The sequence below is a fragment of the Rattus norvegicus genome, chromosome 1, assembly GCF_021556685.1.
Source record: "Rattus norvegicus strain SHRSP/BbbUtx chromosome 1, alternate assembly SHRSP_T2T, whole genome shotgun sequence".
Taxonomy (NCBI): Eukaryota; Metazoa; Chordata; class Mammalia; order Rodentia; family Muridae; genus Rattus; species Rattus norvegicus.
In genome coordinates, this window is record NC_141534.1 from 168,414,550 (window position 1) to 168,439,734 (window position 25,185).

At 52.8% G+C, this 25,185-nt stretch overlaps 2 protein-coding genes across 5 annotated transcripts in view; one reads left to right on the plus strand and one right to left on the minus strand.

Annotated features, from left to right (window-relative positions):
- Pde2a (phosphodiesterase 2A) overlaps window positions 1–25,185 on the plus strand; it is a 91,914-nt gene that overhangs the window by 16,717 nt on the left and 50,012 nt on the right. The window contains 2 exon segments of one of the 3 annotated variants that reach the window (NM_001270604.2): window positions 13,758–13,943; window positions 24,131–24,192. In NM_001270604.2, coding sequence (NP_001257533.1) covers window positions 13,925–13,943; window positions 24,131–24,192 — 81 coding nt within the window. In that variant the 5' untranslated portion in view covers window positions 13,758–13,924. 3 annotated transcript variants of the gene reach the window in all.
- LOC120097347 (uncharacterized) lies at window positions 11,416–14,246 on the minus strand. Of its 2 annotated transcripts, none has more exons than XR_015652274.1 (3): window positions 13,159–13,691; window positions 12,741–12,800; window positions 11,416–12,273 (listed from the first exon to the last, which is right to left on the minus strand). XR_015652274.1 is itself a non-coding variant. In XM_087607445.1 (3 exons), the coding sequence occupies exons 1-3, from the start codon at window positions 14,043–14,045 to the stop codon at window positions 12,261–12,263; spliced, it is 633 nt and encodes a 210-aa protein (XP_087463571.1). In that variant the 5' UTR covers window positions 14,046–14,246; the 3' UTR covers window positions 11,416–12,260. The 2 variants fall into 2 exon arrangements, 1 of the variants encoding a protein (XP_087463571.1); XM_087607445.1 differs by having other exon boundaries at window positions 13,486–14,246.

Sequence of the window (25,185 nt, forward strand, 5' to 3'; positions counted from 1 at the left end):
ACTTAAGAGATGTGAGAGTGAAGTAGGTAGGTCATATGGAGGGCCTGTGGGTTGGGGTGGGGTGTGGATAAAGATTGACCAGGAGGATTCAGGCTTCTGTAATGGGTAATAATTCTGACCCTGCATGTCCTATGAACTAAATGAGTAACCCTTAGAGATCATCCACTGGTATCTGGGATACCAGACATATGGCCTTCTCCTGTCTTCCGTTCTTCAGCCCCAGTGGCATACTGAGTACATCTCCTCTGCCTTATGATTGTCTAGGTACCCACCCACAGAGGCCAGGGCAGCAGTATTTTCCACCACCAGCTCTACTGAATTAAGTTAGACTGGGCTGGAAACACAGTGGATGCTACAGTAGACCTGAGCATCTCACTTGGATCGCAGAGGGTGAGAGGAGGGCACAGCTGGACTGGGTGGAGTTTAGTTCATAACCCTCTTCAAAGCCCAGTAGTTCTGATGGGCTCTGACCAGCACTCCTCTCACCTTGCTGGCCTTGCAGGGCCCAGGTGATGAATTTGTGATGACAGCAAGCAGCATCACTATGACGACTGTATACTGGTCTTAGCCTCCATTGGTGCAGGGGCAGATGCCAAAGACCCCGTTGGACCCCTAGGCCTTTGCATTTTGTACTTGACAGGGGTTAGAGCCCGAGGAAGAGCAGAGGAGGGGGTTAGGGTCTAGGCCAGAGCCTGGAGATTTGTGAGAGTACAGGAAGGTCATGAGAGCCAGAGGCATCGTTGGCACAGTTACATCTCAGCTTTTTTCATTTCTTCCTCACCTACCTTATTCTCTTCCTTCTACTTTCTTTGAGCCCCCATGCCTTGACCTTTTCTGCATCCTGGGGAACTGAGTGAGATGGAGGGACAGGCACATTCTGTCTGAGAGCCCTGGTGTGCGGTAGGCCAGAGGAGGGTCTAGTTTTAACTGTGCCAGCAACCTTGCTGGGAAAGGGGTACTTCTGGCCCCTCTTAAGTGAGGATGGCTTCTGAGGGGAAAGCCAAGATCCAGAGGACAAACATGGAGGGATAGGGAGCAGCTGAAGGCAGGGTGTAGAGTAGAGAGCAAGAGGGAGTCTACCTGTGCAGGAGGGAGGTGGTGAGGGGTATCCAGTTTATAGCTCGGAAAGGGATTGTAGAGGATTTTGTTGTTGTTTGTTTGACTTTTAAATGGGAGGGCTTATTTAAATGGGAGAGATGGAAAATAATTCCCAGAGGCAGAATGTGACTTGTCCAAGCTTGCTTAGGTTACTAGCAATAGACAAAACTTTGAGCTTCGCTAGGTTCCAGCGAGGAGCTTTTGTCCTGATCTTGCCAGCCAGTATCTTCCCAGGTAACTGTTACCTCCTCAGGCATGACAAGGGCCATAGGTCACTTTGCTCTTGGTTTGAATGAAATTTGCATGGGTTAGGTCTGTGCTGAGGACTATTCTTGCCTATGTGAGCCCACTGGCAGCTGCAAGGCATCAGAGGCAACGTCTGGAAATCAGAGCATCTGACAATGGTCAGGAAAGGATGAGGGCCAGAAATGGATTCAAATTGGGTATTTGAAGCCTGGTGTGGTGGTGCATGTTTTTGTCCCAACACTTGGGAAGCAGAAGCAGGAGGATCTTTGTGAATTTGAGGCTGGCCTGGTCTATGTAGGGAGTTCCAAAATAGGCAGGGCTACACAGAGAAACCCTGTCTCAAAACAAACAACAAAAACACCCAAAACTGCGCTTTGGGTCTTTTGGCTCCCTGCTCGGAGCCTATTCTCTCTCTTCTTCCTTCCCTACCCCAGGGACCTTTGACTAAACTGGTCACTTGTAGGAGATAAGTGTCCCTGTACCCCTTACCATATCCTTAGGACTTTTTCTGACCCTAGCCTGGTATTGAGTTTAAGAAAGTAAAGAAAGAGTCCTTTGGCCCCATTTTCCTGATGAAGAAACTGAGGTCTCAAGGCAACAGTGACTCAAGGTTGCAGCATGGTAGGGACGGGGCTGGGCTTGGTTGCCTTGCCCTAGCTCGTCTACACTCCCCCCCCCCATCTTAAAAGCTCTCTTTCCTCTTCCCCATCCTGCTGTGCAGCATTACTGGGCCTGCCAGCCTTGATGGATGGCCCCACAACTCAGCCTCCCTCCCATGCCTCTCCGGATGCTGGGCTGTGAGCCTCCTAATCACCGGTCCTGCCTGGTGGCTGCCGAGCCATTCATCTCCGAGAGCCTTGTTTAGCGCAGGTATTTTCTTTTTCAGGGGATGCACAGCAAGTTCTCCTTTGTAGCTGAGCCCCAGTTTAGGGGGCCCGGTAGTTAAGGAACATTTCCTACACCTTTGCTACTGTGGCCTCTTAAGGCCGCCTACACAGGCATGCCAGCCCACAGATACAGTTGCACCAATAAAAGCTTCTGTGTATCAAAACTATTCTATGGAAAACACTGTGGCTGAACTTCACATGTGCTGTCTTCTTCATCTCCAACTGTTTGATGTTACTGTTAACCTTTCTGTATAGATAAGGAAGCCCAGGCTCAGACAGGGCAAGGTGGTACAGATAGCACACACAATGTAGGAAATGGAGGGGGCAGGATTCGAACCTAGACCTGCACTGCTCATGTCTCGTGTTCACAATTCCTGCTCTATCAACTTGCACGTGTACACACGTACATGTGCCTATGTGAACGTGATTGCCCCATTGGCCCTCGCAGCATCCGTCCACCTAGTCCAGACGCCAGGGCAATGGCAGTGTTAGGCTGTAGAGAATGAAGCTCAGTGCTCATTATTCAAAGGCTGACCCTAGGCTCCCACTCTGGCTGTGACACTGACTGGAGAGGAGGGAGGGACCTTCATGGAAGAGGCTACCTCCAAGGCAGCAGAAGAGGAGGCTGGGAGACAGATCAATCATCTCTTTGGCATCACCTTCCAGGAACTGGGGCCCAGGGGAGGATGGCGCCACGGGTCGATTTTCTGGATTGTGGCCCAGACCCAGTGTATAGTGTGCCGGGTAAAGCTGGCCCACCTTCCACTACCAGCCTGCACCGCCCGCTGCTCCCCCGGGCACCCTCACTACAGAAGGGAGAAACAACCTCTCAGTTCCCAGGGACCCTTGGAACTTGCTTCTCCACAGATCACTCTACCTCAAGGGCAGTTTGGGGGAACGTAGTTAGGTGGGATGCCATGGAGACTGCCTGGATGTGGTAACTATGGGAGTGGGAGCCATGGGGAGATGGGCCAGCACAGACAGTGACCTCCAGGGACCTCTGTGGGTAACTTAATGAAATGATAAATGTCAAGTGTTCCACACCACAGGGCACATAGTAGGCACTTAATTAGTCTTTTTCTTGGTCCTCCTCCAAGAGCCTGAAAACAGAGAGGCAGATGAGGTATATGGGTGCCTCTGAGTGCACTAGGCTCCCAGGACAGGCTATCAGTGCCTCACAGTGCTAATTAGAGAAACAATTATCCTGGGAAAGGCTAGCATCTTATAGGGTCTAGCTAATTACTGTCACACAATGGAGGAGTAGTGGCCTCAGGCACGGCTTGATCTTCCGAGGCTACTCTACACCCCTGCTGGGAGGCACTGTGAGCAGACCAGGGTTGCCCCCTTTCTGAGCTGTTTCTCCCTCCCATGACTTTGCCCAGGCCCTTCCACTCACACTGGCTTTAGAAGACTAGGGTTTAAGACCAGGCTCAGTGCCTGCTGGCTACTGAGAAGGTTAAGGCTGACGGCTTCCCTCTAGGGATCAGTCTCCTGTACCTAGACCCCAGACACAAGGAGGGTTAGATGAGATGCTGCGTGCCAGGCACCTGCCCCTTCCCCGACCCCTGGAGGCCAAGCTGCTCTGCTTTCCCCACCATCGCCTGAGGTGGGCAGCTGGGTGTGTTTCTCTACTAGCCACCTGCCTTGTCCTCAGTCCCCAGTGCGTTCCCAGTGCCCTGAAGAAGTCTGTTGTGGAGAAGGCGGCAGGGAACCTCCAGGGCAGCAGGTCTGCGCTCTGTCATCTTGTTCAGCCTGTAGGGAGACAATGGAGTGGGCTGACAGAGCTGGGTGGGGAGTTTTGTTTCCCGAAGGCCTATACTGATCTGCTTTGCTTTGCTCTGCTCCGGCTGGGATAGGACAGACAAAGGCCCCTGATCAGTGACTTTGCTGAGAGTTTGTGTCTAGATGACTCTGTGTCTAGGGGGAGATGATAGTGACGGGGCAGAGAGAGGCTATGTCTATGTGCTATGTGACCGATGGGCAGATGGAAGAGGAAAAACCCAGGGCTGGGGCCAGCTCAGGACGCTGGTGGCCTCAGTGCCCTTGTCCTCATATTTCTGCCATCTTGTTCCCACTGTCGTCTGCTCCGCCTCCCAGTCTGGTCCTCTCTGGCGGGCTTACCCCTTCTGTCCCCTGTTCTCTCTTCCTTTATTACTGTCACTATATTGCCTCCTGCTTCTGGCTTATCTCCTGTCACAAATCCATCCATCTCTGTCACTCCTCAGAGACTGTCCCTCATTCTTTGGCACCCGGGCCCAGAGCTAGGCGTAGGGTCTCTGTGAGAGCTGGTGCCTCTCCAGCACTGGCCTCTGGCTCTGCCTCTGTGTCTGGCCGGCTCATCTGCTCCTACCCCCTCACACTGTCTTCTTGACTGTGCCTCTTGCCTTTTAGTCTCTGGATTCCCTTTGTCTAGCTCCACGTGTTTCTCAGTTCTAATCTTCGGGTCCTGTGTGGACTTGACCTCTTTGCCTCCTCCCTCTCTGTACAAGCCCTGCACAGTAGCGGGTCCAAGCCTCCAGCCCGAGAGTGGATGCAGTCTGCTCTCTTGCTGGCTGCCTCCAAAGCCCCCGACAATGCCCTCCGCCCCACATCATGCCTTGTTGCTAGGCCTTGGGCTGGCAGCACCTGGCTTCCATAGCGACGGGTGCTTAGAAACGGAACACCACATCTCCTGGTCCCAGTACGGGAGTCTGCTGATCGAGTGACTTTGGATCAATCAGGGAATGTGGCTGCTTCCAGGGCAGAAAGCAAGAGAAGAAGGGATCATGGTCTTTGCCTCCTAGAGCCTGGAGACGACTGGGGTAGGAAGAGGAGGTTACCAGGAGGGAGACCCCTATCTCTCCCCCCCCCCGCCCCTGAAGCCAGACTGCTGTAAGGAACAAGATCTTGGGGAACTGGAGGCAGCTCGTTGTTCCACCATTAGACGGCGATCTCAATCTCAGCAGTTGTGAAATGGCACGGATATCAGAAGATGAACGGAGGGTGGGGATGGACCCTGCTGTTCCCTTTCCTCCCTGTTTAACTGACAGAGAAGAATAAAGGTCCCCAGGCATGGTACAAAGAGGGAAGGCTGGAGGGCCTCACATGCAGAGGGATCAGAAAGGACCAAAAGCCATATCTGGAGATGGCTCTGCTGTAGGAGTACCACAAAGGAGGGACTCGGTCTCCTGGTGGTGGTGGTGGTGGGGTAACTTGAATAAACCTGATAGGGTAGCTTGAACAAACCCTTTTCAGCCTTCAAGGCTCCCAGAGTAGAGAAGCAAGTGGGGTCCCTTAGTCTATTCTTAGCCCCTCTTTGTCACTGAACTCTCTGATTGACTGGTTCTTTCTGCTAAGGTCTTCTTACACAGGTGACCATGGTCACAGTAGCTTAAATCCTGGCCTGTAAAATTTGAGCATGAGGCTGAGAGACACTCCATGGTTCATGCCTCACTTTCTAAGGGACCGTGGCATGGGGAGGAAGGAGCCAGGGTGGGCCTTGGGGAAGCCAGGGTCAGCGGTAACATGTCACTTGGGTGTTAGGTTAAACATCTGGTGCCTAAACCACAGACACTCATCCTTCCAGGGACTGCAAGGCTTGCTGGGGGTGGGGAACAGCGAATGCGTCTTTTCCTGAGCTCCTGTGCATGCCTGGCTCTGTGCTGTTGCTCATGGGTTCTCTCATTTATCCATCATGACCCGAGGCAGGTCAGCCGATCCCTTAGCTGAGAAACAGGAGCGGACTACATTGGTGCTTATTAAGATGGTGACATTGAACTGAATCATTTACACTGGCCCAGTTCCTTCCCCCTCTTCGCAATCTGGGACTCCCCGTGACTGTTGGCACTGCCTGGGAGACGGGTGTTGGCTCTAAAGGCCCTTCTGGTTGCCCCTTCCCTGATATTCAGAGACTCAAGCCATAGACCCGCAAGTTCCAAAGGCCACAGAAGCCCAGATGTGAGCGTCTTGCCTATGTCACGGAGTTCGTGTAGAAGAATATTAAAATTCATGGGCTCTTGCACTCTGAGGACTCCAGGGTTTTAAGTTCATAGACTGTGAGCAGCACAGATTCTGAAAGTTTCTTAGAACATGAAGCTGTACACGTTCTTGGAGCCTCGAAGGCACAGGCTGAGGACTCCCTGAAGGGTTTGTGAATTGGTTGAGTATGGGGCTTTGGATCCCTGTGGATGTTATCTTACCTCAGTTTCCCAAACAGGCCCTGCTCTGAAAATCCCAGGCAGAGGTGTGTGTCCAGGAAGGGCAAGGTGACTGGTTGTAGCCTGAGACACCGTGGGAGCCCATGCAGCTCAGGAATAGCAGCTGCTCAGGCAGGGTTTGCAGGGCTGTAGTCAGCCACCCCTGCCGAGGACCGGCCCATCCGTCCAGCATTCTCACAGCTTGGGCTCAGGAGGGGCACATCTTACGTGGCTCTTTCCCAGTGTGGGGTGCATGTGGTAGGGCTCAGTGATGAGCAGGAGTTGCAATAAGGGGGCACTCAATGGCGACTGGGTTAAGCGAGAAGGCAATGAGGTCCAGGAGAGACTGCCCAAGGATTTCTCCAGGACACCTCTGTACTTTGATCAGGTTCCGGAGATAATGAGTGGCGTTGGGTATCTGCACAACTTGAACTCACTTCCTGACCTGAGACAGATCAGAGGTGAGAGCCCCTCCTTCCCATGACTGCCCAAGGCTGTACAGAAGATAACCAAGACTGCTCTGAAGGGACCTGCCTCTTCTCCTGCCTGGCGCCTTCCTGCTTGGGAAGCAGGACAACGGGAAAGCCAGGCTGACAGGATGATGCTATAAGGGAGGAACCATCTCTCTCACGCATGAGAACGTGCCAGCTAGGAAGAGGTAAACTCTCTGTCCCCAGGAATGTGCAAGCAGGGATGGAGTGGAGGAAGAATGGCATTAGGGTTCTGATGGCAGGAGAAGGCAGCCTAGAGGGCTCTTTCTTGGGGCAGTTGGACTTGGAGTAGTTCATTCAAGCAGTTCTATCTTCCAGATGTGCCTGAACATCAGAGTGGCTGTCAGACCCTGGGATCCGCTGCGCCCTAGGCTTTGCTCTCTGTGTCCAGCCTGGGCTTGGGCATGAGTCTTTGTAGCTTGCTGCAGACCCAATCTTGGCCTTAAGGAGCCATATCTGGTGGGAGAGGCGTATGGGGGAAATGCATCGTTAAGCAAGTCCCACTAAGGGAGGCTGACTAGGCTGGGGGAAATCCTACCCAATTCCAGGATGTGACAGTAGGCCAAGTCTTGTTCTGGAAGCTGAGGTCATTATAGTGAGCAAAGCAAAAATGTCCTGTCACAGAGGCTGACAGCACAGTGGGGGTTGGGAGGCAGTGCCTCCTGACAGTTAAAGGAGTGTTAGAAGGCAGTGGGCCCCATGGGGCAGAGCTTCACCTGGGCTTAAGGGCTTGACAGAGATTCCACTCAAAAGCAGGGCATCTTCTGTGTCCTATGGGCAGTAGAATTCATGTAGGCAAGAATGAGACCAAGGTTGAGTTAGGTAGGAGAGATGATCACTGTAGGAGTGAGTATTAGGGCAACGGTAGAGTACCTACCCGCAGGTGTACCTGAGCACATTCGTATGTGTGTGTGCATGTGCGTGTGTGTGTGCATGTGCGTGTGTGTGCTTGTGTGTGTGCACCCATGTGTGCATGTGTGTGTGTGTGTGTGTGCACCTGTGTGTGTGTGCACCTCTGTGTGTGTGTGTGTGTGTGTGTGTGTGTGTGTGTGTGTGTGAAGGAGCTCCAAGAATGAATGTATACCCATGTCTGTGGAAAAGCTGTTAGTGTTTGGGGGTATAGGGTTTGAGTGTGTGGGGCTCGGGGCAACTTTGTGTACAGAAAGGATTATGTGGTCTGTGGCTGATGGAGAGAAGATGCTAAGGTTTCAGGGGTCTCCTCAGCAGGGATGATATAAGCCAGAAGATTCTGGACTCCACCTCATGGGTTCCCTTCCTCCTGAGGTTCATGGCATTGACCACCTGCTGCATACAAAAGAGATGTGGATGCAAATGACATGGAAATGGCTGATCCACCCCCAGCATCAAATATATGTCCCTAGCACTCATCTGTGATCAGATTCCTCTTTCTGCAAGGGCTGCCCTGCATCTGCAGCCACAGCCAGTGGACACAGACTGCACATAGAATAATTGTCATAGATAGCACTTCTGTCAGCCATGAATTTACACATGCATACTGACTCGTACACACATTTGTATACACACATGCATATACACAAGTGCATACATGCGGGCATGTGTACATACATGCATGCACACAAGATATATTGTTATACACACATACTCCTGTAGATAACACATGCACATATAGACATAAACACAGAAGCTTGGGTATATACAATAGAAATTACAACTCTTTGCTATAGTCTTCTGCTTTCACACCCACTATGCTCACACATCTGGGTGCAGAGCCTTGCATGTACATGTGTGTGCACGCACGCACACACACACACACACACACACACACACACACACACACACGAAAAGAATCCTGGAATCTGGAATCTCCTTTAAGTTCATGGGCTCTGCCCAGATCATGGCGAGACTGCGTTTCTCTTTTGAGGGGCCTCCTGTCTTGGAAGCTGCCCCTTTACATGCTGCCCTTATGAGGTAAGCTGCCTCTGCCTAACTAGATCTGCCTTCGTCCACCTCAACCTCTTGAGCCCTCAAGAGATCCAGGCCAACTTTGTTGCTCCTAAGAAGTCTGAGGCCAGAGAGGGTTAGAGCCTTGCCTGGGGTTACCCAGGGATGGCTCACATTTGAATCTGGTCTCCATAGTCTGACCATAGTTCACCACAGAATAGAGCATACTTGGCAGCAAACACATGGTCATGAAGCAAATTATGACCTAAGGAAGAAGAGCAGATATGGGTTCTATAGAAGGTCTCTTAGGATCAATTATGGGAAATGAAGAGATGTTGGGGGAAAACCATCTTCTGACTTAGCTAGACTCCTTATATGACCTCAGTCCTCTCCACTGGCCTATGGAGACACGGAACAGGATCCAACAGTGTTTGTCCTCATGTGTGGGAGGAGTGAAGAGGCATAGGGAAAGAAGCAGGTGGTATCCACTTGGATCATCTTGGTGGGTGCTGTTTCTCAGTGGATGCGAGTTTTTTGCATGTGGCTGGGGAGAACTGCCTTGCTTTGTTTTGTTTTTTGTTTTGTTTTGTTTTGTTTTGTTTATCAAGGCAGGTTTTCTCTGTGTAAAAGCCCTGACTGTCCTGGAATTCATTCTGTTGACCAAGCTGGCTTCAAACTCACAGAGATCTGCTTGTCTCTGCCTCCCACGAGCTGAGAACTGCTCTTAAAAAACATCGCTATCCTCAGTACCTGGCTGGCATGGAATAAATCTTCAACCAAAGTCTGACCATAAACAAGTGAAGAGACAGACCTGTCATCCCGAGAGGCAACTTGACCTTGGAAGGGCCTTGGGCACAGAGGGGGGAAGAGGTTGGGCAAAGACCAAAACTTTGAGGAGAAGCCATAAGCTCTGGATGGTGTGAGGAGATGTTCATGGCAGAGGAAGAGCCTTGGACGCCGCGCCACGCCACGCCACTTCAGATTCTGGAAGCCTCAAGAAGGCGTATGTGTAGGCATGGTTAAGGCAGCTGGCTACACTTGGGGCCTTGTTCTGCAGGCACAGGTGTGATAATGATAAGAACACAATATGGAGGGCTGGAGAGGTGGCTCAGTGGTTAAGAGCACTGACTGTTCTTCCAGAGGTCCTGAGTTCAAACCCCAGCAACCACATGGTGGCTCACAACCATCTGTAATGGGATCTGGTGCCCTCTTCTGGTGTGTCTGAAGATAGCTACAGCGTACTCATATAAATAAAAATTAATAATTAAAAAAAAAACACAACATGGAGCCCAGATAACTGCTTGGCCAACTGTTTGAACCCAGGCAAGGACTATACTTCTGGGAGCTCCATTTTTTCTGTATAACATGGGGCTTAATCAAGAGCTCACACATAGTTTCTGGGTGCACACAGGTCCCAGGCCCCATCAGTACTGCAGACATGGGGCAGTGCAGGTCCTATGAGAGACTGGAGGTCAGGAGGGCCCAGTACCCAGAGTGACAAGTCTCAGTGGAGTCACCTTTCCTTAAACACCTTGTCTAGGACAGGAGTTTGGAAGAGCACCTAGTATGAGCCAAGTGGGCCCTAAGGGAGACAAGCAGAGGGCTAGGGGGCATCTGGGGATGGACTTCCCAGTGTCAGAGACAAGCAGGGGGTGGAAGAACTGGGTGGATAGGATCCCCAGGCACTGCATTGTTGGGGATAAAAGAGTATTCAGAGTCCATTTTCTTACCTGCCTTTTCTTACACATCAGGCATGAACTTAACTGCAGGTAATGGCCAGGGTTTGAATTCTGGGTCCATTGTTTACTAGCAGTGTGAGCATAGACCACTTACTTAGCTCCTCTGTGCCTCCCTTATATATAAACCTCAGTTGATAGGGTCGGGTGGGGGGATAGTTCAGTTGGTGAAATGATAGTTAGCCTCGCCAGATGGGACCCAGGCTGGTCCCAGAACATATGTGAAAATGCTGTTTGTGTGGTGTTCTTATGATCCCATCACCAGTAAGACAACCGACTGAAGGATTCTGAGGGCTTTGCTGGCCAACCAGGAATCTAGCAATGAGAGAGACTAATCTCAAGAGTGGACAGCATCCTCGAGGATGACCCTGGATGATCCTCAAGGCTGCTTTCCCGCTTCCACAGGCAAGCACTCACCTGTGTACACTTACACACATAAACATGCACACATGCATACACACAGATCAATTCTGCTTTATGATGGAGAGAATGGGGTGGCTTGTTAGGTGTCGGAGTATTCCAGACCAAGACATGCAGCTGAGATCTTAGTGGTCAGGCTCAACTCTTGCCTTCACGGGACAGAGATCAGCTAGAATCTAATTCCGGCTTTTCAGACCAGGAAGTACTTTCAAATCAGGAGGGAGAGCCAGGCATAGTGTATCACAGACTGTAGAGATAAGGAACCCTGGGGTCTAACGGGAGCTCAGGGGAACCAGACTTAACCTTGGGTAGGCAACACTTCCTAGCCATGAGAGTTTGGCAATATCCTTCCCTTTGCAGTTTGGCAGAGCCTAGGCTGCCCCAACTGTGAGAGGACTGGCCTAGGAAATTCAAGGACTTCAGGTGAAGATGAATGCCATAAGGGGTTAGGTTGCTTATTTATTGGCTGTAGAATCTAGACGTGTTAACATTTTACAGATGTGGCAGTGGAGGCCCCAATAGATCCAGTGGCTACAATCATGCAGCAGCCTTATGACCGAGTGAGGACTCACACAGTGCCCCTGATGAATGCTTGACTCAGAACACAGAAAGACCTGAAGGAGACAGAATGTGCATGTGGGACTAGTCACCAAAGCAGGAGAGACTCAAGTAGGATTTAAAAATATCTCCTTAGAGGCAAGTGCTGTGGGTCCACCTAAAGATGGGACCTGTGCCAGCTTGGGGCTGGCTCTTGACTGCAGAACTAAGATGAGGTCCCTTGAAGATCCAGTAGCTAGGGCCAGTAACCATGCCAACGCCTCCTAGGCACCTGTGTCCTACCTAGGGTATCTGAAAGACCGGGACCAAGCCAGTGACATGTGACCAGGATTACCAAGAGGATTACATATGACTGGACCTGGGAACAGTCATCATCATATTGGCCACACACACACCCTTTTTTTACACTGGAGGAAACTGAAGCCAGAAAAGAAAAGAGTCTCATTGAAGAAGTAGGGGTCACCTTTACACATCTTAGCCCATGTTATATTCTACAGTGTTAATATGGAGGTCAAACTGCTTTATTAGGAAGACATGATAAAAACACATTAACTTGACCTAGATCCTGTCCTCAGCTCCCAGACCTGACTCCCAGAAAGGATACAAATGCCCTCCTAGACCTCTGAGGTGGCATCCAGAGAGAGGATCCTGGAGCAGATGGCCTCTGAGTTGCTCCTGGATGGTTAGTGGGGCACCAGGACAGACCAGGAAGCAAGAATGAGGCAGTCACAGGAAAGGGCTGCATAAAAACAAGAGATGGGGGTTGTCAGAACTGGTTGACAAGTCGGGGTTGAACTGTGGAAGGTCTGTAATACCAAATGAGAGATTTTGGTTTTATGGTGCTTGTGGTAGGGACCCACTAAGGGTGTTTGAGCACAGGAAGCTGTAAGCTCAGCTAGGATGGGAAAGATCCTTGTGTGGAAGATCACTCCTTGAGCTACTGGGACAGCCAGGACACTTCCAAGCCTGTGCCAGGTGCTGGGACCGTGTCCAGCACTGGGCTCAGTGACTCAACACTGGGGAAATTGCTCCCCAGGGGGAAAGGGCCCAAATGAATCACCTCTGTGAGGTGGGGAGCTGGGGGCTCACTGAGTCACTTCCAAAGGGTTGGGGGCGAGGGAAGTACAGAAAGGGGCAGAGGGGCAGTAGCACAGAAAGAGAACCAGGGAAGGTCACAGTGAGGGCTGTCAGGAGTGTCTATCTCACCTCCAAGTTTGAGTCTTCTGGCAGTCTTGTGGGACAACTGAGGCCCAATGGGAAGGGGACCTGTCAAAATCCAGAAAGACTCAAATTCACCCTTCGTTATAGACGTGTCCTGTGTCTTAGCCAATCTTACAGCAAGTAGAGGCTAGAAAACAGGTCGGTCCAGGCAAGGAGTTTGACCCAAGTTGCACAAATGTCCCCTCATCCCTCCAGCCAACAGTTATCTGGGGTCTGGGTGCACCTCTGCGATAGAACACCAGGGGGCGCAGGAGCGTCACGGCTGCTGCAAGCGCCTGAGCACAGAGGCCGCTCTGCGGAGAAATGCGCTCCCAGCTCCCGGGGTCCCACCGCGGAACTGCGGACTTCGTGGCCCTGGGGCTTTGACCCTCTTCAGACTCCTGGAACGCTGATGCAGACCTACCTGGTAGCCTTAGGGACCCATTGCTCTCACCCCACACTTGGGATCGGTGCGCCTGTGTGTGTCAGGGCGCACGTGTCTCCTTCACAGATCTGCTACCGCTTCAGGGCTCGTCCCATTTTGAAGCGACCTCTAAATTTCTCCCTCACTTTCCTCTGCCCTCTGCACTGGAAAGAGAGAAGGGACGTGGGGGCTCCCGGACTGTGGTCGCGTGCCCTCTCCCCGCACTGCGCTGTACTCGGCCTCGGGGCTTTGGCCGGGCTACTGAAGTCCAAGTGATGGGGAGAGAATGTGGTGCGACAGTACGCGGGACTCTGGGAGGGGCCCTACCCCATAGGAGGAGTGACGATGGGATAAGCGGAGGGCAGTGAAGGCTGAGATGCGACCGAGGAGAGGGAACCCTTATAGTCGACCCGCTGCAGGAGACTTGGGAGGGTGAAGGCCTGGCAGGGGGTAGCCGGCCGGGATCGGGTGGGGTCCGATCTTTGGAAGGTGTTGAAGTGCTGTCCCTGGTAGCAGAGACGTAGGCGGGGCCTGGAGGCCTGGGGCGGGGCGGGGGCGGAGGCGGGGCGGAACCAGGGCGGACCCTCGGGCGGACCAGCGAAGCTGTTGCGGACACGCTGACCGAGCGCAGCGGGCCGGGCTGGAGGGGCGGGCGGGCGGCTACGAGCATGGTCCTGGTGTTGCACCACATCCTCATCGCTGTTGTCCAATTCCTCAGGCGGGGCCAGCAGGTCTTCCTCAAGCCGGACGAACCGCCGCCGCAGCCATGCGCCGACAGCCTGCAGGTAGGAGGGCCCCCCCATTCTGGGTAACAGGGAGAAGCGGGTGTCCGGGGAAAGCCCGGTCAGGGCCCGGTCCTCTGAGGAGCTTGGAGTCGTCTGCCCCATGGTCCATTCTCTCCTGAACCTTTAAGAGGGAACCCTTACCTTAGTTCGGGAACCCGCCTTGTACCGAATGGGACTGCAGCCATCCCCAGAGGGGGTCCTTGATTCTTCAGTTCACAGCTCAAATGCCACTCCAGATTCTGACTCCTCTTCAGATCTGTAACTCCTCCATCCCAAGCCCTGAACTCTTAATACTCCTTGGCCCCCTCAGCCACATTGACAGCTCTGTATAAGCCTGGAGTTTGCTCCTCCCACGTTAACCCAACTCCCTTCCCAAACCTCTTGCTCTCTACTGTCCATATCAGATTCCAGGCACACCCATATCCCCTAAGCCCCTGGCAGCAAAGAAGTTTGCCTCATAAGTAGGACCTCACCCCCAACCTCTAGCTTCTATCCATAGTCTTACTTCCCCATTCTTACTAACCATCTAGATTCTAGTCCCCATCTTCTGCCCAACCCAAGGGTCCAACCCCCTTTTAAAACCCAGCTTCTCCCTTCTCCTCTGCCAGACTGCCCCCTTCCAGTCCTCATCTGTCTTTTGCACAGACCTCCAGTCTCCTCCTGTTGCCTTCCAGCCTCTAGTTTCTCTTGAGGTGTGATGGTCCAACATAATTCTTCCAGTTCCCCAAATTTCTGAGTGCATTGTCCTTTGGCCCATCTGCTGTCTCTTGCTTAGTGTGTCGCTCCAGGCTGCCTACCTCTCCTGGTTTGCTCAGCCCTTCAGTTTCTGTAGGACTCTATCTTTGTGCTAGGGTCTTTCTGTGACCATGCCTTCCCTATATGTCTGCCTCTGCTTTGGGCTGTGGGGGAACAGGCTCAGAAGACAGGACTGGAGTATCTAGGACCTCCACCCCTGCCTGTGTTCTCAGGAATGGCCTGGGATGGACTCAAGTCCAAGGGCTTAAACATGGAGAATGTTGCCCTCAGGGGTGCCCAAAATATGTGGTGGGTAGGGAATCATGAGGTGGGACACTGGTATTTATAACTTATAAATTATATCCCCTTATCCCAGCTGTCCTGGTGTTGACTGGGGCAGTTGGATTTGGGGATGGAGAGAGGGGGTAAATTGCAAGCTAATGTCCTTCACCTGTGGTGAGGGGTGGGTGAATCTGGGGTGTGTGTGCTTGTATGAGGGTTCCTGAGTGCAGAGCGTGTGTTGAATGTGCCATGGATGTAGCCACATATGCTGTGCTATGTTTAATCACGTCATTTGAGTGAGATTCTTCGCAGGGAGATGACAGTATGGAGATTATGAGTCTGCGGTGTTACATGTGTGACTACAGAGGCAGGATTGTGGGTAGGAGTTGTAGCACGGCGAGTGACTCTGGTGTGCGCATGTGGTTGTGTCTGTCATGGCATTGTGATGCTCTAGGGGCAGCTTGCATGTTGAAGACTATGCATGCTCTTTGGCTGCAGTGCGTAGCCAGGAAGAGTCCTGGTTCAGTCCTGTTGGTTTTGAATGAATGTCTTGTGAGGGAGGAGTGGAGGTTTGTGTCTGGGTGTGCTTTATCCTCCTTGGTAGCTTAGGGTCACTATAGTACATCCTGGGTTTGCTTGAGGAAAGTATCCAGAACCCTTTGTGTTAGTGTTTGCATACCATGTGTTTGTGATGACTGTTCATGCACCTATGGGCAAGAGAGGGTGTAGTCAAGACCCAGGGTCCGGTTCACCCAGCAGCTGGTTGACCAGGTTGGAGGGTAGGCAGGAGAAAGCAGTTTCCAGACTGAAGGACTTTATGTGTCTACAAATGGGTGATATTTTGGTCTGACATTAAGCATGCAAATTATGCAGAATATGTCTGCACACGTGCTTCCATGTCTGAGTGGGGTGTGTGTGTGTGTGTGTGTGTGTGTGTGTGTGTGTGTGTGTGATTTAATCGGATGCATGCATCTGTGGCTAGGAAGGTGAGTGTGAGGTGTATGAGGTGCATGGTGGGAGGTGGAGTCTGAGTGCGGTGTGAAGTGTGGGTGTGGGTGTGGGCCGTGTGACTTTTCAGTGTGAGGTGTGGATTCTGTGATCTTTTTTCCCTGGGAGCTGTTCGCATGTGAGGGGAGTATGAGGCGTGTACAGTGGGTTAGGATGAATTAGAGATGCCTTGGGGCAGGGCTGAGGTCTGGGTAATGGAGTGTGTGCATAAGGTGTGTGGTGCGAGGAAAGAGGTATATTATGTTTGGCCATGTGTGAATACAGCAGGTGCCCCATAAATGTTTGTGGAGTGACGTATGTGTGCAAGGCAGGCTTGGCTGCCTTCCTGTCCTTGCTTTCCTTCTAATCAAGTCCCTAGAGATGCCCTCGACTGCCCTCCCAACCCAGGCTGCCTCTAGCCTTTGCCCTTCATCCTCCTCACTTTGACCAAAGCCTTTGTCTTGAGTTTCCTGCTGAGCAGGCGCTGGACAGACGGGCGGCGGGTGATGTTGTGGTCAGGGAACCTTTGTTCTTTTCCTCTTAGCTTGTCCCGTGTTTGGGGCCAGGTTTTAGGGGGTGGGGAGAGGATACACGTGTCAGCAAGTCTACTGTGTTTACTACAACCTCAGCAGAAGGGAGGGTCTAGCTCTGACCTACAGGTTGGTTGGGTGGTGGACTGTGTGTGGAGTTGACCAAGCCTGACTATGGTATATTACTCAAATGAGGGTGGTGTAGTTGTCTTTCTGGGCCATTAACACCTCAGTGATACTACACCAAAGACCCCCCTTCTCTATGCTCCCTCTCCCCCTCCCTTCTCATGTGTTACCAGGCTGGGAGATAGCCAGAAAGACCAGTCTGTGTCTGCCTTCGTTGACCCCACTTCAAATGGAGAGACGGACACAGTTCTCACCGAAACCATTGCCAGAAAGGGTTGACCTAGTCAATCTTTGGGGGACCCTTCAGTCTGATGGCAGAGGTCCCAGGCCATCACATCAGACACTCTAGAGAATGCTCTGGGAAAGCCCTTCCGGGTGCTCTCAACAGGCTGTTAAAGAGCATTCAGGACTCCTAAGGTTGAAGGCACAGAGCCATCCCAGTTAACTAGAAAGGGGCTAGTGCATATTCAGCATTACCTTCTAGAAGATTCTTCAAGTGAGTTATGCATAAGCTGGGCCTTGAAGCAATGCGAGGTGGGCGTGGAACAGCGGTGGGAAAACATGCTGCTTCTGCCCAACTACGCCAGCAGCCTGGCTGCTGGTCGCGGTCCCTGGTCTCCCATTCTCTACCCATTGTCTTTGGCTGAGTCACTGTCATAATTGTGGTTGTCACCATTGTTTAGCTCCTTCTTTCTGACTTCTGGGGTCCTTTGACAGCGTCTTGAGTAAGAGCTGAACTCATGCAAGCATCAAGGGAGGGAGGCCTTACTCTGCCACAGAGGTATAGTTCAAAGCATTAAGACCACGGTGTTGGATGCTTACCTTTTGTGTGCAGCAGCCCCCTCCTGCCTGGGGCAGCTGGCCCCTCTCTCATCAGCTCCCAGCTTAAGCTGCCCTTGGTTCTGTGGAGCCTTCCATGGCCACCCCATTGGGGTTGGCTTCCTGTGTCCCAAGCTAGGTCTGTCCCCTACTTGCCATTGGATGTCCATGATGGCACTGGAGGGTTGCAGCCCAAGCCATCAGCTAGAGGAACTGAAGCCCTGAGTAAAGTCCTCCCCAGAACCTCATCCCACTAACATTCCCAGAGAGGAAGAGAGATGAGGTGGCTAGGCCAGGGCTCACAGCATGTGGCAGGGCTGATGCCACTGTCCAGCTCTCCTGGCCACCAGGCTGGGCTCTGGCCCCAGCACCATGCTGTTCCTTGGCTGGCCTCTGTGCTGCCTGTGGCGGGTAAATGATTATTAATGACCCCCTGGCAAAGAGACAGGAAATGCTCCCCAGTCACAGCTGGGGCATTCTTCCCTGCCAGCGCCAGCCGTGCCCGCCCTGGCCATGGGGTAAGCATCATGCTATGCCATTCTTCCCTGCATCCCGGCCCCTCTCATTCCCCCTGGCTTTGACCTCCCAGGAATACAGAACAAGCAGAGATTGGGTTTTCTTTCCCATTGTCCTTGCTCCCAGCCTCTCATTGCTACTGTTTTTCTTGTCGAAAACATGAAAGAAGTGACCCCTCTTCCAGGAAGCCTTCCCTGACTGTTCAGCCAGTTCTGCTGGTACCTGCTCCCATGGGCTTGAGAATACTATGTGTCTGCCATGGACATTCTGTCCCTACTCTCATGGCTGCTCTGGTGGCTCTAGGGTTGGGGTGAATGCTTTCTGTGTGTAGCCTGTCTTCTCCTGGAAGTCCGTAGCCCATCCTCCTGTGAGAACCCTAGGTCTGCGGGTTCTAACTATTCTCTGTATATTGCCCAGCCTTCCTAGGTGGCTGCTATGTCAATAGGAAGATGAGTGAGATGAGTGTCCCCAAGTCTGCACAATACTATATCATCAAGCCTGTCGCAGGTAGCTCAGACACAGATGCCACAGGTGAGGCGAGGCGGGAGGGAACCCAGAAAAGGCTGCTGTGTGTGACTAAGGCAGAGCCAACGGTGGCTCTCATTCAGCCCAGAGTCAGGGGAAGAGCAAACTGGGGAGCTTTCAGGAAGAAACAAATCTGGGAGCCGAGGGGAGAGCCTGGAGAGTACTGTAGAGAAAGGAGGATTGTAACTGTGGTGGTTCCGGTGGTGGCAGACAGAGGGAAGAAGACTGCCACTCCCGTGTCCCAGGCTTCTGCTGATGGACCTGGACCCTGGACTGTCCAGGTGGGCAAGCTGAATGGTCGCAAGGCAAGGGAGGGACATCAAGGGACAGGAGATATGGCTGGTGAGACTGGCAGGACCCAACATCTTCAGGGCTTACAAACCATGTTGAAGATTCTGGATGTTTTCCAGGGAGCTGGCATGAGGGGGAGGAGTTGAAAGGAGGGATGGGATGCCAGGCCTGTGTATTGTGTGCAGCTCCCTGGAGTGGAAACTGAGTCTTAGGCTGCCGTGGTCCATGCTGTGGATGATGGAGTCTGGTCAGGGGAATGGTGGAAGGGGGAGGACTCCGTGCTGTGAGAGAGAGCCCAGCAAGAGGTGGGAGGGGAGGAGAAGGGACTGCTTGGGGTGACTGGGTGGGTTCCACCTGGCCTCTGAGAGCTCAACAGAGGAGAGGACAACCGTGTGGGGTGGGAAAGTCTGGGCTTCCAAAGAACACCTTGGTTCCTCCAAGAAGCACCTCACATGTGGCCACCAGTCACGAGGCTAATGGGGACTTTGAGTCTACACAGGGCAGCTGAGCTCTCACCAATATGTATGCGGGCAAACTGGTATTCTGCCCTGGTCAGAACTGGGGTGGGGAGTGACCTAAAACAAGCTGCAAATATGAGTAAATTCCAAATCCAAAACTCTATGAGAAGAAATGTAAATATATGAAAATAAGCAATGTACCTGGCCCTTCTCATGTAAATTGTAAAATGCTGCTTCCCTGGACTTTAGCTCAGGCTCCTGTGAACTGTCTCTGATGTGGCCACCCCCCAGGGCCCCGGCCTTCCTGTTTTGAGGAGCCTGCCCTTCCTTTCCAGCTGGTGCCTGGGGTGAAGGAAGACATTTTGCTTTTCCTGTCCCTTGCCCTGAGGGAATTAGCTTTTTGCAACCCCCAGTGCATGGTCAGAACACCAGGGCGGACTGTGGGGGGAGACTGGCGGAGGGTATTGAAAGTAAAGGAAAGAGAAGAAACTGAAAGGAGAAATGAGAGGGGGCTGGGAGGCGGGCAGCAGTGGACGCATCACAAACATGGGATCTTCAGAATTTGAAAGTTGCCCAGTTGCCAGAAACACCAACCTGTATAGGTCCAACCGTGCCGTCTCGAGGCTGGGCACTGCTGGGCTCCCTGCTTTGAGGTACATTCTAACACCATTTTCTGGGCTGTATTTTCTCACTTGTAAAACAAGGAAGTTGGAGTTCCACAGCTATGAGGGTTGTACAAGTACCAGCTCCTAAGGGACTGCCAGTTTGAGGTTCTCCAGGGAGGACGATAACCTTCCATGACTCTAGCTCTCCTCCCATGGCTGGGTGGGTGTGCGGCTGCATGATCCCCGACATTCTGTGACTTTAAGATGCTGGGACTCTGGGAGCCCAAGATGCGGACATTCTGTGCATGCAGGATTCTAGAATTTGATGATTTGATGATTCAATGATGCTAAATGGGGCTGCTGGGAAGAGCTGCAGCCACCTGCCTTGTTAATGTCAATGTTCGGTTATTAAAAACATAACAAGACACAATGGAGACAGATAGCTTGAGATGGGATGGCAGCTCCACCCCCAAGTGAAGGAGGGGAGGAGGGGTGCCTTGACATCAGAGGAGATGGGAGACCCTTTTAGCCTGGTCACATGGGCTCTCCCCTGCCACAACAGACTCAGTGCATGTTCATGTGAGGGACCTGACACTTTCTAAGCTCGTGTGGCAAGGCAGTCGGTCCTATCACCCACTGCCTGCATCTTCCAGCCATCTTAGACTATGACCAAGGAGCACCGTACTTCCCAGCCCTCAAAGTGTCTTCACAGTGCTGTAGAAGGATGTTGACGTAGAAGGAGGGGCCTGATCACCCCCTTTCTCAACAGCTGCCTGAGGGGAAAACAGGACATGAGTACTTCCTGGACACGGGTGTGGAGATGCAGAAACCTTTGCCAGCAAGGGCTGGGGACCCAGGACTAACCAGAGGAAAATCTACAGACTTGGCTCTTATCCTGAGGCACAGGGGGCATACAAGACCTGATGGAGCCTGACCTGGTCTCAGGCACACCGTGCAGTTTGTCACAAATCCAGCCCTGTTGTCTAGTACCTCACTGCCTCTTGGGTCCCTGCTTGTGCCTCATTCCCCAGGTCAGGGTTGGAAAGGAACTGTGCCTCTAAGAGATTTTGTCTTTGAGAGCCTAACCTTGGTGGCCCTGCCGAAGCCTGTCAAGGCTGTGTGTCCAGAATTCCTCAGCCTAGTGGGCTGCCCACATCAAAACTAGTCTAGGTCTCTTTACCCAGCAGGTCTTAGAGCTCCCTGATTCCCTGGGAGCACCTCATTGCTGCCCAGCCTTCCCCTTCCCCTGGGATCCATCCCTGTGAGGTAGGAGTAGAGGTAAGACTCAAGTTCAAGGGCAGAGTTCCTGTCTGCCACCCTCCAGCTTTCTCCTCCTACACGCCAGAAAGCAGGTGGGAGACAGCTGCTCTTGTCATCCACAAGGCTCCATTGTGTACTCCCTCCTGTCTCGGTCTCAAGAGTAGGGTCCCTGCAGGGAACCCTCTGCAGCTGACTGGCTCTCTGAGAGCCTTCCTGTGGCTCCCCAGCAGGCTTTTCCTTCCTCTCTGCTCTTCCACCCCTGTTCCCTCATACTCTCTCTTGGCCAGCAGCTCCAGGCTCTCTCCCATCCCCAGAAGTCTCCATTTCTGGTTGTACAGGTGTGACTCAAAAGCCAGCCCAGGAAATGTCCTAGAAGATCAAGTCAAGCCCTTTTCTTCCGATGAAGACAGTGCCTCAGAGAGGGGAAGGTCCTGACTCTAGTTATATAGTAGGCTGTGACAGAGCTCTGTGCTATGCCCCTTCTCCCCTGGGTCATGGTCACACCCTGCCCTTGGCCTCAGGTGTCCAGGGACTGAGAACTGCCATGATAGACACAGCACAGAATACACGGGGACCTGCTGAAACCCAGCCAGCTTCTCTGAGTCTTACCCCACAGCCCCAAACTTCTGTCTCCCTTTTTTCCTCAGGCCCCTGTCTTCTCCACTGTCTCTGATGTCTAGATAGCCATTCTATTTGGAAAACCTTGACCTTGGGACTCAACTTGGGACTCCATGTTTGGTAATGGGCACCCATGCATACAGGCACACAGACATGTGCGAAGATACCACAAGCACAAACGAATCCCAGCCCAGGTTAAAAATTGGACCAGACATATAGGGGACCACTCTGGGTGCTCCTGTCTTCTCTTTGCTGTAAACCCCCGTGCATCTCGTATGAAGCCCTTCAGGGTCCTGCAGATGGGCTTCACCTCAGTTCCTTAGTGACAGTTGAGGGCATGGGTCTCTATTCCCTCCAAGCCCACCTCAGCAGTGAGATCCCTCTCTTCTGTCTCCAGGAGCAACTCAGCTTCCTGTGACAGGGTGGGAAAGCCAAGAGTTTCCTCAGAGGACAGTGGGACAGTGAGGAGGAACTAACAGATAAGACTTTGCATCTTCTCAAGGCAGACCCCCCCCACCCTGACCGCCCCCTGGCAACTTGGGCATAACCTTGTCCTGTTGCCCTCTAGTACTAAGGGTTTTGCGTGCCCTCTGGCACATAGGTCAGAGAACCAAGAGCATTGATACCCCAAGGTAATCTTTTGACTGAATCCGAGAGGTAAGGTTCTTAGGTTACTGGCAGGTACACTACCAGGCAGGTAAATTCCCAGGCAGGTAAATTCCCAGGCATGGGACAGGGAAGTGTGTGGTGTGGCTGTGTTGGGCAAGTAGGAGAGTGATCAGCATTACAACTGGGGAAGGCCTCTCCCCCCATCTAGTTCCCCATACTTGGGGTCAGGTAGAGGGGATCAGAAGGGAGAGTGGGATGAGCTGTTGAATAGTAGCAGCTCTATCTAGGAGTCTCTGAGGGTGGTAAAGGCCCACTTCCACTCGCTGTATTCTCCTGGGAGAGGAGGGCATTCAGGACTGTGGGGAAGAGAAGGCAAACGTTTTGTGCACAAAAGGGATGTCCTCTAGGGTCAGACACTTGTCTCAGTCCTCGTCATTTCCTCTTCAGGACAAGGCAGGGTCAGTGGGGTCATTGCACATAGGGAAGGGACAGGCTGGAGCCAACAAACACCAGACCCTATAGCAGCCACCATAGGTGACCTTGTCATGACCTGGGTTATAATCTGTCTCCTGTAGAGGTGTAGCCACACTTGTCTGGGGATATGACCACTCCTAGACTGTCACTCTACACATAGACACCTGAGTGACACTCAGGACTAGCTGAATGTGTAGCAAAGCAGGAAACCCCGCCGGACACAGGGGACATGTGAGACAGACAGACACCTGACACAGTCACTCCACAAGCAAGCATCCACACACCAGGCACAGTTACTGTCACCTCCCCCATTACCCGAGTGAGGGCCAGAGACTCCTATAGCCATAGGCAGGTGCCCAGTGAGAGAGGGATGCCAGGCAGGGAACTTAGCTCTTCCCTGTGCCAGACTGTGTCTCCCCCATCCTGCCTAGCCGAGGGAACGAGCGCCTGAGGCTGTTTATTTCCTTTCGGGGATGGGTGTTTTGTCCCCCTCCCCCTCTCCCCACCCTGTCCCCACCACACGCTTCCGAAGCTGCCAAATCAAATCAGTCCCTGCACCCTCGCCAGGCTGGCATGGAGGCCAGCAGCTGACGGGAACGAAGCCAGGCTCAGAATACCCCACCGCCTGTCCGATGCTGGGACATGCTTGGGGGTGGGGGGTGGGGAGAGCCAGGAGCCTGCAGCTGGCCCAGGACTGCGCTGGTCAGAGAAGCTGGTGCTTCTCCAAGTTGCCTGTGTGGTGGACCTCAGAGAACACGTGAGCAGGTCCCTGATGTTTCTGTCAGGCCTGTGGTGCACTGTCAGCAGCACGCTGGGAACGCTGGAGGTGGCGCTGGGAGAATAGGGTGGAGGTCCAGGAGAGGCCCAGAGGTCTCAGTGCCAGATTGGCGGTAGCTGCTTACACACAAGACACAAGCTCTTGGGGTTTTCGGTATCTCTGGACTTTGGGCACCAAGGCCCAGCCCACCCTGGAGAGTCACTGACTACTTCAGGCAGGTGTTCCGATCCTATTTTACAGATAAGGAAACTGAGGTTTAAGAAGGGCTGAGGAGGTTTCCTGGAGAGAAGTAGAAGTTGTGGGGGGACCTCAGGATGAGTAGAACTGTGTTCATTTCTATGCCTCAGGGACACTAGGCAAAAAGACGAAATGGGTCTCTGTTCTCAGAGTTGAGATAAAGTAGAGACAGAGGTGCCCAGGGATCAAGAAGGGTGTTGCAGGAAGAGCTGGGCAGGCAGGGCTGCCTGGAGGAGACAGCTACCTGCAGGCTTACTGGAGTCCTACGGGAGGGCAGGCTGGGGAGAATGGGAGAAGGCACGGTAGGCCTCAGCCCTTGGCCTTCTTGTCTCTGCAGCCAGCCAGGACCCCCTTGCACAGAAGCCAGAGCCCCCAGGGAGTAGAGACGACCGACTGGAGGTGAGAGCTCAGTGGATGGAAGCGTGGGTGGGCGTTGGGGGAGGGGCGCAGGACTCGGAGGCTGGAGCTGCATCCCCTCCCACCCTCTCAGCCTAAGGGCACGCACACACCAACACCCCTCCTCTTACTCTGTGCCCAGCCTTGAGGCTGTCACCTGAAAAGCATTTCTGACTGCTCTCTGGTTCTTTACATCCTTTGGATTCCCCGCCCATTGCTCAGTTCTTCTCCCAGCTCCGTCCCTGCACTGGCCATCCCCTGATACCCATTGGCTGCCTGCTCTCAATTGTCCCCATGGTCCCTGTGATTGCCAAAAGGATCTTTCTAACACACAAATTTGAGCTTGTCTACTCACACATTCTCCACGGTCACCATCCTCTTGACCCTCTGAAGTCCTGGCCTACCACAGTCTCCCCCGTTTGTTCTTGCTTCCCCAACGCCTGCAGCTGACCTCCTGAACAGTTCGGGGCTCTGCCTCCTCCTCCAGGATGGCCTCCTCCCACTCTCCCTCAACTCCAGTCCCAGCCGACTCATGTCTCCTCTGAGCTCTCCCACCTGGCGGTTGGGTGCTAGGGCATTCTGTTGTCTCCTGCCCACTGTGTGCCATGAGAACCCCGCTTTCTTCATCCTGTGACTCTGTATGTGTGCCTGGCTTCCCCCCACCCCATGCTATGAGCTCCCTAAGCATGGGAATTGTGTTTCTCTCATTCCCTACCTCCACTGATAGGAGGGCCACCAGCCCAGTTCTGATTGTGCTTTGGGGGTGCCTTGAATTAACCTTCCGTGTTCAATGGGTAACAAAAATGGGGGTAAACTGTGGGTATCGAAGATTGAACTGAAACAGAGTGGTGTGTGTGTGTGTGTGTGTGTGTGTGTGTGTGTGTGTGTGTGTGTGTGTATACAGGTTCCTGTGTCTGCCAGTGTGCCCAAAAGAACTGAGAGGAAGAAGTTGTTGCCAGTGTCAGCCCCCGTGGTGCCAAGCCTTTTGAGCACATA